The 13,447-nt window shown below is 37.6% G+C and overlaps 1 protein-coding gene across 1 annotated transcript in view; it reads left to right on the forward strand.

The window, feature by feature from the left end:
- Window positions 1-13,318, forward strand: part of ppp3ca (protein phosphatase 3, catalytic subunit, alpha isozyme) — a 67,700-nt gene extending 54,382 nt beyond the window's left edge. The window contains exons 7-14 of the mRNA XM_067375686.1: window positions 345-422; window positions 529-623; window positions 1,074-1,199; window positions 2,047-2,124; window positions 2,769-2,853; window positions 6,159-6,256; window positions 6,774-6,821; window positions 11,476-13,318. Of these exons, the coding sequence (XP_067231787.1) occupies window positions 345-422; window positions 529-623; window positions 1,074-1,199; window positions 2,047-2,124; window positions 2,769-2,853; window positions 6,159-6,256; window positions 6,774-6,821; window positions 11,476-11,654 (787 nt within the window). The 3' untranslated portion in view covers window positions 11,655-13,318. The remainder of the gene's footprint in view (window positions 1-344; window positions 423-528; window positions 624-1,073; window positions 1,200-2,046; window positions 2,125-2,768; window positions 2,854-6,158; window positions 6,257-6,773; window positions 6,822-11,475) is intronic.
- The last annotated feature ends 129 nt before the right edge of the window (window positions 13,319-13,447 follow it).

Genomic DNA, 13,447 nt, shown 5'->3' on the forward strand with positions numbered 1-13,447 from the left:
AAATCATGTCAGGATCTGCTGAGACTGTGAGTGAATGCTAATGTATATCCAAACATATATAAACATATATGAATTGCAAATATGTAAGAACAAGCCATTTTTTCTCAGGATATCTGTAAATGGATATGAAGTGATAAACAGTTGAGTACCACCCTGCCCCTGCTGGACACATGTGGAACTGTACTCATGCTCCATTCACACATGAATGTTTTGGTTGGCTGACAGCGGAATAGCATAGAAAAAACAATACAACATTAATGAGACTCGTCCACCCACAGTTTCCGAATGTTGGCTCTAATTTTCTATCTCATTCTCTTTTCCGTCTCTCAATCTCTGTGTTGCAGTTATCCGGCTGTCTGTGACTTCCTACAGAATAATAACTTGTTATCAATCATTCGAGCACACGAAGCACAAGATGCTGGGTATGTTTTCCTTCCATTTTTGTTTTTTTCATTTTGTGTACTAATATGCACCTTTTAGGGGTATATAAGATACATGTTTTTATCTTCCCTTTCCCTCTTCTCACAGATACCGGATGTACAGGAAGAGTCAGACCACTGGCTTCCCTTCTCTAATTACCATCTTCTCTGCACCAAACTACCTTGATGTTTACAATAACAAAGGTGAGTCCTGCTTTCTATCACAGTGAGATATGTGTGAAAAAATGGAGCATTGTGATGGGAACTGAGAGCGTGGGCAGAACCATCAGCTCGAGTGACTCCATCCATGTGGTCTTATCATCCGCTGATGGAACAGGGTCAACCTCTCAGCAGTACCATCTAGTGGAGGCTTCTTGTGAAAATGAATGTTCACAAATTGATATACTGTATATCTGGATGCTTTTACACCACTTTTGAATTACATATTTTTCCTCAGAATGCTCATTTAGCTTGGGTTTTGTCATATCATTGTGTGTACACACTATTTTAGCAATTTTCCACTTGAATTATTTTATTAGGAAACAAACCCAGAGGCACAGGAAGCCACGGTCTCTTGAGAATATTTCTCATAATATTGATTAGAAAAAACTCAAATGCTGGTGGCTCACTTTTTCTTATTGCTCACTTCCTTAGCTGCCGTTCTGAAGTACGAGAACAATGTAATGAACATCCGGCAGTTTAACTGCTCCCCTCATCCTTACTGGCTGCCAAATTTCATGGACGTCTTCACCTGGTCACTGCCATTTGTGGGGGAGAAAGGTACCTGTCTGTCACATACATATACAATCAGATATTGACAGGCTTGACAATTCATTTTGCTTACAGGGTTAGTTCACCCAAAAATAAAAATTCTGTCATTAATTACTCACCCTCATGTCGTTCTACACCTGTAAGACCTTCATTCATCTTGGAACACAAATTAAGATATTTTTAATGAAATCCGAAGACTAGGTGAGGCTTGCATAGACAGCAATGGCACTTCCTCTCTCAAGATTCATTAATGTACTAAAAACATATTTAAATCAGTTCATGTGAGTACAGTGGTTCAATATTAATATTATAAAGCGATGAGAATATTTTTGTGCGGCAAAAAACAAAATAAAATAACGACTTTTTAACAATATCTAATGATGGCCAATTTAAAACACTGCTTCTGAGCTTTATGAATCAAATCAGTGGTTCAAAGCGCCAAAGTCACGTGATTTCAGCAGTTTGGTGGTTTGACACACGATCCGAATCACTATTCGACTCAAAAGATTCATAACGCTCCATCACTAGAAATGGTTAAAAAGTTATTTTCTGTTTTTTGTTTTTTTTTCTCGTCGCTTTAAGATTGAACCACTGTACTCACATTAACTGATTTAAATATGTTTTAAGTAGCCTTCAGATTTCATCAAAAATATCTTAATTTGTGTTCCGAAGATGAACGAAGGTCTTACGGGTGTAGAACGACATGAGGGTGAGAAATAAATTACATTATTTTCATTTTTGGGTGAACTAACCCTTTAAGAAACAATAGACTCGACAAAAAACTTTTGCTAATGTCTGATACTTTCAACTAAATGTCATTTTGATATGTTGTGACTGACTGTTGCTTGGCCTGCAGTCACAGAGATGCTGGTAAATGTGTTGAGCATCTGTTCTGACGATGAGCTGATGAATGATGGAGACGAGATCTTTGACGGTGAGACATCCTCTTAACTGTCCTATGCAGAAGATAAACATGATTTATTCCACATGAAACATGATTATGATTTCTCAACAGAAAGGGCCTTTTCTTTGACGTCAGGTACATCCTGAATTATGACTCATAGTCCTTTCAGTATCTTTCTGTTAAGTGGCATTGTTGTGACACTGTGTTTGTAATAGACATTACGTTTTTTCTTTGCGCTACAGCAACCACCTCCAACAAGTATTGGGAAAGCTACTTTAGAACTGGAGCATTTCAAGTTACAAGCTACTAATTTAAGGCAATTAAAACTGGTTAGAAATAAGCTAGTGAAAATTAGCATTATTATTTACTTTAATCTGATTCAATGGATCTTATCTCACTGAACACTTTACACCACGTTTTGTCATTGGAAAAAGTAGCTTGTTACTTTAAAAGCTACATGATTATGAAAAAAGCTGCTATTTTCACACTACTGAATCATGTATGCTAGTAAGTAGTCGCTTCTTTAAGCTAGTTACTCTCAAAACTGCCGCCAACACAATACATATTTTCTTGTGTGTCTACATCTATGTATATAAAAGAAGAAAAGTTTCTGGAGGTTTTTAGCCTCTGGTCATACAGACTGAGACCGCTTTATTTTTTCTTTCCGCCCACAGCCAATGCAGCAGCTGCTCGCAAAGAGGTGATTAGGAACAAGATCCGTGCCATTGGGAAGATGGCCAAGATGTTCTCAGTGCTCAGGTACAAATGGGGCTTCCTCCAGCTGAGTCATTCAGTTTGCGGTCAGCTGAGTCACATGCTTATGAAACTGTTCTTGCTTGTCATATATGATAGATAGAGGAGAGGCTTCTTAAAAGCAAGATATTGCTGATATCCAGTACAACATAAAACTGGGATGTAAGAAACTGCTGTAAAAGTAATATTTTAAAGGTACAATGTGGAATTCTGGGCTGTCTTTGGACATCTGTGGTTGTAACATAAAATTGCAAGTTATTTGGGGAGGATAATTATGTCAGTAAGTATCTTTGAGAGACCCCTTTCCTAAAATATAAAATATTTTTACTGTCTTAGAAAAACAGTATGGCTGTTTCTCAATATGCGTTCTTCAGCGATCTTGCTAAGAACCTTGTGTTCTTGCTCTACGTCATCATCAAGCGTCGAAGTTCAGTTCCAATACTCAAGAACGCAAGAAAGGAGGACGCATGAAAGTAGCTACCTGGATGTGTTCTTGATATCGAGGATGCATCGAATGCAAACTGGAGGGAATCGAACCGTTAAAAATCCCAGAAGACGCTGCGGCGGTCGACCTACGGAAGCCTGTAAGCTTTAAAGTTCTCGTGAGATTCCAGCTACAAGCTCGCAAATACGTGACGGCTCGTGAAAGTAAACCGTTTGTTTTGCTTAATTTTAATAAAATGATAACCAGAAGAAAGCCTGCAGTATTTTTATTGGCATATAAAAAATAATCTTAACATTGACAAAACATAACAGCCAAAGGCTACTCATTTTCATAAATACACGCGGTGAAATAAAAAGATATAAAATTATATGAAAACAATGTCTATAATAATATGAAAGACATTATTTAATAGGTTATGATAATTGTTTGTGATGTTATGTTGTATTTATTGTGCATTAGCCACTAATAATATGCTGGGACGGTCAGTTGAGCAACAAGATCGCAGCACATCTCAATTTTCAAATGATGCGTTCTGTGTCCTCGTGTCCTTCCGAGATCGTTCTTTCAAGGTCACCTGGCAAGACCGGACTCCACGAGAACGCAAGTCCGTTCTCTGCGTTCTTGGAATTGAGAAACAGCCTATGTCACACTTGCAAGGAGTGGTGCAGGCCAGTAAGCATGATGAGGACGATATCTTTAAATGGCATTTATTAACAAACGGTCGGCCGTTGGGCAGTTTTTGTTCATCAGTTTTCTCAGTGTGTTCCGCAGCGTCAGCTGAAGTTGGTCCTCGTCTGCTTTTTTCGGCCGATTTGACATGTTGAATCCGCGTCGGAGCTCGTCGGTCGGTCGGGCCATCTGATCATTCTGATTGGCTGTTCAGCTACTGCCACCTGCTGGTATGGAAAGGCATTTCTTCTTACGCAGGAGCAGAACGGACGTGCTACTTGGCCATCAGGTGTCGAGCGTCGGTTTAGTGTGTAAGGGCGTCGCCGATATGATGGAGCATGAGGGTAAAATTAGGATAAAATATATGCCACCGCTACATTTGCATAACACCTTTGTTTTGCTTTTTATAAAAAACACATAATTCAGTTGGATAACAGTCGCTTCAGTTCCATCCCGCTTGTCCAATGCAGGCTCCGGAGTTGTACGTAGTGCAGCAGGAATCCAAGTTCACTGATCACGTGACGAGAGTAAGTGACGAGATGACTGACAAGACCATGGCGGAGGATTCGTTGCACAGCAGAGCAAGTGTCTTATCTTGTAGAATTTGCACTCAGCATCGCCGCTCTCTATTCACAGAGTATGTGCGAAAGCGAAAGTAAAATGCGAGCACGCATTCAAATCACACATTTTGAAAGCGGCTGGCTGATGCATCTCTCAATATGAAAGCTATCTTAGGCTCGGCTGTGTAGTTGTAACAATCTCTTAGTTTTGTATCATGTTTGTAGAAACATTTTAGTCTCTATTTGCACTTTGAATATTGAGAGAGTACTTTATGGTTGCACTTACTGTTTTTGATGAACAAATTGTTGTTCATTTTTATTTCTCTGATCAGTTTGGGGAAAGGAGGTCAAAAGTTGTAGAAGTTCATAAATCATGTAGAGTTCTAAGGTCTGACTCATGTGAAATCATATACATGTTGGAGAGAAGCCAGTCAGTTGAGTTAGTGGCAAAACCTTTTACAGTACTTGAGTATTGTCGTCTTTTACTGCATATGATAATTCATACTCAGGAAGTAGAACTTAATTGACATTCATTACAAGATGATTAGTTAAAACATTTCAAATGCACCTACAGACTGTTTTTCTAGTCATGTTTTTCGTCATTGAGGATTTCTTAAAAATATTGTGTAAAAATCTCATCTCGTTCCCGTGAACTCAATCTTGTGTCTTGTCTCGTGAGCTGTCATGTCACACCCCTAACTAAAACCAAAATATATCCACATTTCTTTATTTATTATTTATTTACTGTAAAAAAAATAAATAAATCACAATTTATATTGTGATTTATGTCCAGCCTTTCGAATGCAGAATGAAAGCATAATTCAAATTTAAGTAAACGTTAACTTTTACAATTACTCATGGTTTAATCTGCTAGGTATGTTAAATGTACTACCTTTCAAATGTTTGGGGTCAGTACATTGTTGTCTTTTTCATTTTTTTAAAGAACTGAATACTTTTAATCAACAAGGATACATTAAATTGATCAAAAGTGACAGTAAAGACAATTATAATGTTACAAAAGTTTCTATTTCAAATAAATGCAAAACATATTACACAATAAAACACAAAAATATTAAGCAGCACAACTGTTTTCAACATTGATAATAAGAAATGTTTCTTGAGCACCAAATTGGCATATTAGACTGATTTCTGAAGGATCATGTGACACCGAAGACCAGTGTTGCCATGTCCGCGGTTTTCCAGCGTAATTGGGCTACTTTTACACTGTTTCCCCGGTTGTTTTTTATGTCCGCAGGTTGAAGCGACCCCAAATAACATGATATTTAGCCCCTGGAATGCAACTTTTACCTGGGGAGCCATGGCAAAAACGTGGATTTTTACCCCCTGGAAACGCGATATTTACCGTGGGATCCCCCCTGAAGTGCAATTGGGCTAGTTTTGTTGTGAAAACCTGGCAACCCAAGACTGAAAATTCAGGAATAAATTACATTTTAAATTATACTTAAATATTAAACAGTTATTTTAATTTTTAATCAATCAAATAAATGCAGACTTGGTGGGAATAAAAGACTTCTTTTAAAAAGATAAAAAAAAATCTTGTTGACCCCAAACTTTTGGACAGTAGTGTAAAATCAGTGTGTGTTACTCTTTCTGATGGTTATATCCTGTCTTTGCAGAGAGGAGAGTGAGAATGTGTTGACCCTGAAGGGCCTGACCCCTACCGGCATGCTGCCCAGCGGGGTGCTTTCTGGAGGCAAACAGACTCTACAGAGTGGTGAGCACACAGAGTGGTGGCCATGTTCCTCTCTTGGTTCTTGTCTCCCTCTATCTCCTTCCCTCTCTCTCTCTCTCTCTCCCTCACTTCTTTTTATTTCCCCCTCTACTGTCTCTATAGTGTCTGTCCCTGTCTCTTCCACCTGTCTCTCCATCTGTCTCTCTCTGTGACCTCTGACAAACTCCAGGCTTTGGGGTGCTTCTCTTTTAGTTCCCCCAAAGCATGGACACATTAGTGGGTCGGTTTACCCGTCGTTGGTAAACTGGGGTGAGAATGAGTTTCTGAGAGGCCTGTAGGGTGTCCAGAGCACAGCAAGCGTGAAAAGCAGGAGAAGCCTCCTGCAGAGTGCGAATGGTTGAGGGGATTGTCTGAGTCTGTGGTCCATAGTCTGGTTGGCGTGCATGCGTCTCACGGGTTGTCCCGGCGCCCGCCGCTGCTCGTGCACAACTGCTGCCTGTGCGTTACTGCTGTTGCATGGCTTGTTCAGGTGTAACACACTACCCTCCTCTCCCTCCAGCAACCATCGAAGCCATTGAAGCCATCGAGACGGAAGAAGACGGAGAAGGTAATTTCAGGACATGTATCTGGGTGTTATCCAGCATAGACTGGTAGCCGTGTTTTGGAACATGGTAGATGGTTTCTAGCTGGTGAGACCAGCTGGTATCTGGTTCCAACATGGTCTACCAGTTGGAACCACATTTCAAAACACATCTACCAGTGGATGCTGGATTTTGCACCAGGGTCACCACACTCTGAAGGTGACTGCTCTAACTAACTAACACACCACATTAGAGAAGTGCTGAAAGACCAGAATCCACAACATCTCTACGAAAGGGCACCGCACATGTCTGGGAAAAGCTTGGTGTCAAATTGTTTTCAAATGGTCTGACATAGCCTGGATTGCTCACTAGTTAGTTAACACTGTGGCTGTGTCCGAAACACAAGGCAGTTGCCTTATTGCCCAGTCAATGACTAAACAGACAACTCCTAAGGAAAGTGATTTCATGCAGCATATCACATTGATGTGAGCTTTAGAGATAAGCAAGGAAATTTTCACTGCTGGGCTCAATTCTATGGATTTTTTTTCTGCTGTGATTTTTTTGTCTGCAAACATTTTCACACACACACACAAAAATGTATTTATTTTTATATACATTTCAAAAGTTTGGGTTCAGTAAGATTTAAAGGAACACTCCACTTTTTTTGAAAATAGGCTAATTTTCCAACTCCCCTAGAGTTAAACAGTTAAGTTTTACCATTTTCGAATCCATTCAGCCGATCTCCGGTTCTGGCGGTACCGCTTTTAGCATAGCTTAGCATAGTTCATTGAATCTGATTAGACCGTTAGCATCGCGCTTAAAAATGACCAAAGAGTTTTGATATTTTTCCTATTTAAAACTTGACTCTTCTGTAGTTACATCGTGTACTAAGACCGACAGAAAATGAAAAGTTGCGATTTTCTAGGCTGATATGGTTTGGAACTATACTCTCATTCAGGCGTAATAATCAAGGAACTTTGCTGTCGTATCATGGCTGCAGCAGGCGCAATGATATTACGCAGCGTCTCTCACAAACGTCTCCATGGTTGAAAGGCACGTTCCCTGTGCAAGCAGGGGCTCACAGGCGCTGCGTAATATCATTGCACTGCTGCAGCCATGGAACGGCAGCAAAGTTCCTTGATTATTACGCCTGAATGAGAGTAAAGTTCCTAGCCAGATCGGCTGAATGGATTCGAAAACGGTAAAACTCAACTGTTTAACTCTAGGGGAGTTGGAAAATTAGCCTATTTTCAAAAAAAGTGGAGTGTTCCTTTAAAATAAATACTTTTATTCAGAAATTATGCATTAAATTAATCAAAAGTGTGAATAATGATAGTTATGAAGTTAAAAAAGATTTTAAACTTTCTATTCATCAAAGAATTGTTAAAAAAATAAATGTATCATGATTTCCACAAAAATATTAAGCAACTTTTTTTAACACTGATATTAAAAATAAATGTTATTGAGCAGCAAATCATCATATTAGAATGATTAGAAGGATCATGTGACACTGAAAATTCAGCTTTACCATCACAAAATTAAAATTTGATGTTTATCTGCTTACCCCCAGTGCATCTTTGTTTCTTCAGTCGAACGCAAATTATGATTTTTAACTTTTATTTGACTGACAGACGGCAGCGGTTGCAGTTAAAAATCATAATTTGCGTTCGACTGAAGAAATGCCCTGGGGTAAGCAGATAAACATCAAATTTTCATTTTTGGGTGAACTATCCCTTTAACAGTAGTGTATATTTACATTTGACATGTTATATTTGTAACTTTGCATGTATAAAGTTTACATTTATTATTTTATTTTTATTTATTTTCAAATATTTAAAAAAAAAAATTATTATACTTTTTTTTTTTTCTTCAAATTTTAGGTTTTCTTTAAGAAAAAAATAGTTATTCAAGACAGCAATAAACTCATAATGGCATAACATTACTGATTGGTTTGTAACTTTCAACACATTCTTACCATGTGACCAAGCCAATCGCAAGCCACTGACCCCAGGTCAGCCATCCATATTGTTGAGCCCTGCAATGACTACAAATACGTGTTTCAGTTAATCTGCAACTAGCCGTTGACAACAGGAAAAAAACAAAAAAAACCATTTATGAATTATTTACTTATTTGAACTGCTCCATTATCCAGCCTTTTCCACTAACCGTCAAACAACATGCAGAAAGGCATTGAGGGATACATCTACTGAATACTGCTTTCAAAAACCAACCAGATAGAGGCATCTTATTATATTAGGATTCAAATTTGCCTCGATGCCTTCCTACCCCTCTTTATTGTATGTAAATGCAGTGTTTTAGACACAACCATTATGTAACTAATGCATCACAAGATGCTATTTGTACAGACAAATAGGTTTGTTTGCTTTTTAAACAGCAACAGCAATTTAACCAGATATTTGCCGTGCCCTTTTTGAGTGGTGACATTAAGGGAACATTCTTTTTTTATCTTGCATGATGGTTTGAGGTAGCATCTAAACTGGAGGCATGATTTTTTTGATATGGTCTGTGGGGCGCTGCTTTTCCTCCGGCCCTCATGATTTCAGTGTGGGCGTAGCATGCGATTAACCGCAATCAGGAACTCTCAGCCAACCAGAGTGTGTTCCTCTTCTGCAACCTCTCACTTTCTAAGACCAGCTCACCTCAGTGATACACAAATGGATGGACACAAGGGGTTTGGACACTGCTTTCTACTTCTACAGTTAATCTGTTGACAATCAAAGACAGACTACTGTGAGCTACGAGGTTGTTAATCCATGGTAAATACTTCTGTCGAAACCGGCAGCCGTGTTACAGCTCAATTTGTGGATTAAAAACTACAGTATGCATAATGCTGTACAGAAAATTCCACCATTCAGAGTTGTTGTGTAGGCAAATAACCTCAAAAGAGCTTTCAGGGAATGCCCACTCCCATGAGGCACTGCGAATGACATAATCAAGTCAGTTTCCCTACGCTCTCAAAATACTTAAAGGGATAGTTCACCCAAAAATGAAAATCATTCCATGATTTACTCACCCTCAAGCCATCCTAGGTGTATAGGACTATTTTCTTTCAGACGAACACAATCGGAGATATATTTAAAAATATTCTTAGTCCTCCAAGGTTTATAATGCTTGAGAAAGGGGGGCCGCATTTTGAAGTAAAAAATGATGTATCCTTCCATAAAAAAGTAATCCATACGACTCCAGGGGGTTAATAAAGGCCTTTAGCAAAGCAATGAGTTATTTTTAAATATACCTCTGATTGTGTTCCTATTAAAGAAGATAGTCATATACACCTAGGATGGCTTGAGGGTGATAATTTTCATTTTTGGGTGAACTATCCCTTTTAAAATGCTTACAATTTGTGTGCATTTATGCATATTTCCAATAAACTTGCAATAAATCTATTGTTTCTATAGATATAATCAACAACTTTAATTTAATAGTTATATATTTCTCTGCCATTTTTTAATTGGAAATGTTGTTTGCCATGCTTCATGGGATTGTAGTTCTTTCCCTCATTAAAGCCGTTAAGTACCTTTGTTTTGTTTTGGATTTTCAAAATACTTTTTTGCTTCAAAACAAATTGTGCAATGTTGTGATTCACCTCGTAGCTGGTTGGTTTGGTTCATGGTTTTTTAACAGTTAAATTAAGACTTTTTAAAAATCCCTATGGGAAAAATAAATGGAAAAAATATTTCCGGAACCAATGCCGCATAAAAAGTCGACAGGTACTGTTGCACTTTTGGTTAACACAACTGATGCACAACTATTTTTAAAAGTATTTTCATATTAAAACAGCATTAAAACATTATAAACATTTAAAATAATTTCAGTAAATGTACTAAAAATATGCTAAATATTTAACTTATTTTTTAAACATGCATTAAATATGTCTGTATTTGTCAATTTTAAAAGTCACTTCTTAATGCTTTATTTTATTTTTTCACTTAGTTGTTTTTAAAATAATTAAAGTTTTTAATCTTAATATTTTCAATTTAATAAGTCATTTACCAATTTTTATTGATTAATAAATTGATAATTGATTCTTTTATTTGATTTTTTTTCTATCATTTCTCCATAGAATATATTTTATTATACACTAACTTTCAAACGTTTGGGATTTGTAAGATTTTATAAATGTTTTGTAAGAAATGCTCACCAAGGCTGTATTTATTTGATAAAAAAAAACAAAAACAGTAATATTGTGAAAATAGATTGCAATTTAAAATCACTCTTTTCTATTTGATTATGTTTTAAAATGTAATTTATTCCTGTGATGACTTGAAAGCTGAATTTTCAGCCTCATTACTCCAGTCTTCAGTGTCACATGATCCTTTAGAAATCATTCTAATTTACTGATTTGGTGCTTTAGAAACATTTTTGATTATTATCAATGTTAAAAACAGTTGTATTGCTTAGTTTTTTAATCTTTGATGAATAAAAGGATTAATTAAAAATAAATAATAATCATACTGAACCCAAACTGTTGAATTGTGGTGTGTATATATATATATATATATATATATATATATATATAGCAGATCAGACGAACTAGTTTATCAGACTCTAATAAAGAGAAATGAAAGGCCTCATGGTGTTATTTACACCACAAATGTAGTGGCTAATGAGAACCAAGAGTCTCGCTGTTCATTGTGGGCTTTTTCCGTCTCTTCGCAGCCATCCGCGGCTTCTCTCCACAGCACAAGATCAGCAGTTTCGAAGAGGCTAAAGGTCTGGACCGCATCAATGAGCGCATGCCACCCCGCAAGGACGGGGTCAACCACGTGGGCCACTCCATGGGCAAGATGAACATGTCCGAGACCAACGGCACCGACGACAACAGTAACATCCAGTGATGAAACGGCTGCCCACTCACCTGCACCCGAGTCCATGCCACCGCCACGACGCATGGCAGGACAATGCCAAACTTGTGATTTAAGGCCTCCTGCTTCCAACAAACACCCAATGACATCACCTACACATCCCTCCCTGCTCCAATGTCCAATTAGAGAACCAAACTATCTTAAATGTGTCACTGAAAAGGGGCAGACTGTTTTCTTGCTGTCAGCTTGCCGCTTGCAATTTTCGAAGCGGATACCTTGCCAACGGCAAGTTTCTGCCTTTTTTGGGGAGTGTTGAATGGGAAGGAGGGGTGGGGGGTGATATGCCTATCAAGGGCTGAAAGTGTCTTTATCAGAGAGGGGGCGGTCTCGGTTCCTTGCGGACTCCGCCCACAGATCAAGTGGGCGGGGTTTAGGAACTCTCTTAAGCCTCATCCATCCAGTTCGTCGGTGCGGGTGATGAGCCTGTACCGGTTACATGCACACTTTTTTCCTCTTTTTCTTCATGATCCCATCTCATAATGAAATGATCTCACTGTTGACGATGTTTTGCTACGAGTATTAATAAATATACAAATTTGAAATGACAAAAAACGAAAAAACGTTTGTAAGAAAGGACATTTAACGACAAAACCTGTACATTTTATTACTTACGATGCAATCTTACCTGGGGGGTTTTATTTCTTGATTTGGTTTTTGGTAAGATGCCATGAAGCAGTAGAAGAGCAGAAAGGCTCTGCTTGTCCACTGTAGACTCTCATTCAAAGCAACTGTTTGGATGGAGGAAAACCGCAGCAGGAGCTCAAGCTCGACCTTTGGCGCCACCTTCCTGATTGTTTCTCACCTGCCTGTATCTCAAGAGAGAGAATGCACATAGTACATTTCGCAAGTCAAATGAATATTATATATAAATATATATAAATATATTTAAATATATGATTATTAACAATGGTCGAGGACAATGATTTTTAACAGCATCTATGGTACTGAACGCATCAGTGCATGCAACTAAGTTCCTTATTGATATGTGAAATTATAATTGTGATGTGTTTCAATATAGTAGACTTGAATTATTTCCCTTCAAATTATATTTGTAAAGGTCTAGTTTGTTTTTATATCTCTATAAATAGATATGATTTTGTAATCTTTTATTTAATTACGTTTTTTTTTTTTTTTTTTTTTTCCATCAGTATCATTTTATTATTGTTGATTTTACTTTTGTATAGTTTCGCTGTACAGGCACTGACGCTCTTTCCGAGGTGTTTTTTCGTCATCTTTCGTTCTTTATTTTGGTTTTGTTCTCTCTGTTCAGTTGGTGTACAGAAGTTGTTCAGTAGTGTGAATGAACATATTACTCAGTGAAAAGCAACATTCAGGCTGCCAAAGCATGATCGCATGGTTTATTCAAATGTAAACTAATTGGACACAAGGAAAATTCAGTGTCTCACTTTGAAGAGGAAAACTATATTATCATTATGATTCTTGATGATCTTCTTATTATTCTTACGATTAAGCTTACAGTTCTTTCATTTCCACTGTTTTCTGATCCTTGTTTGGTCCAGACGTGGTTTATTTCAAAGAAGGAATTTTATGGATTTGTGACTATTTTTCTTGTAATTTTCTCTGGAACTAAGTTTTCGCAATTGACTTCCTAAATGAAAACACATATTGTAAGCATGCCCTATGGGACAAATCACTTTTTTTACTCTTGAATAAAATATGCATGAACTAATAATGTCTTTCCCCTTTCAATGCTGGTTTGAAGAAAAAAAAAATTATTGTTCTCAAACTGATTATTTGACAGATAA

Source organism: Chanodichthys erythropterus, chromosome 22, assembly GCF_024489055.1.
Source record: "Chanodichthys erythropterus isolate Z2021 chromosome 22, ASM2448905v1, whole genome shotgun sequence".
Taxonomy (NCBI): Eukaryota; Metazoa; Chordata; class Actinopteri; order Cypriniformes; family Xenocyprididae; genus Chanodichthys; species Chanodichthys erythropterus.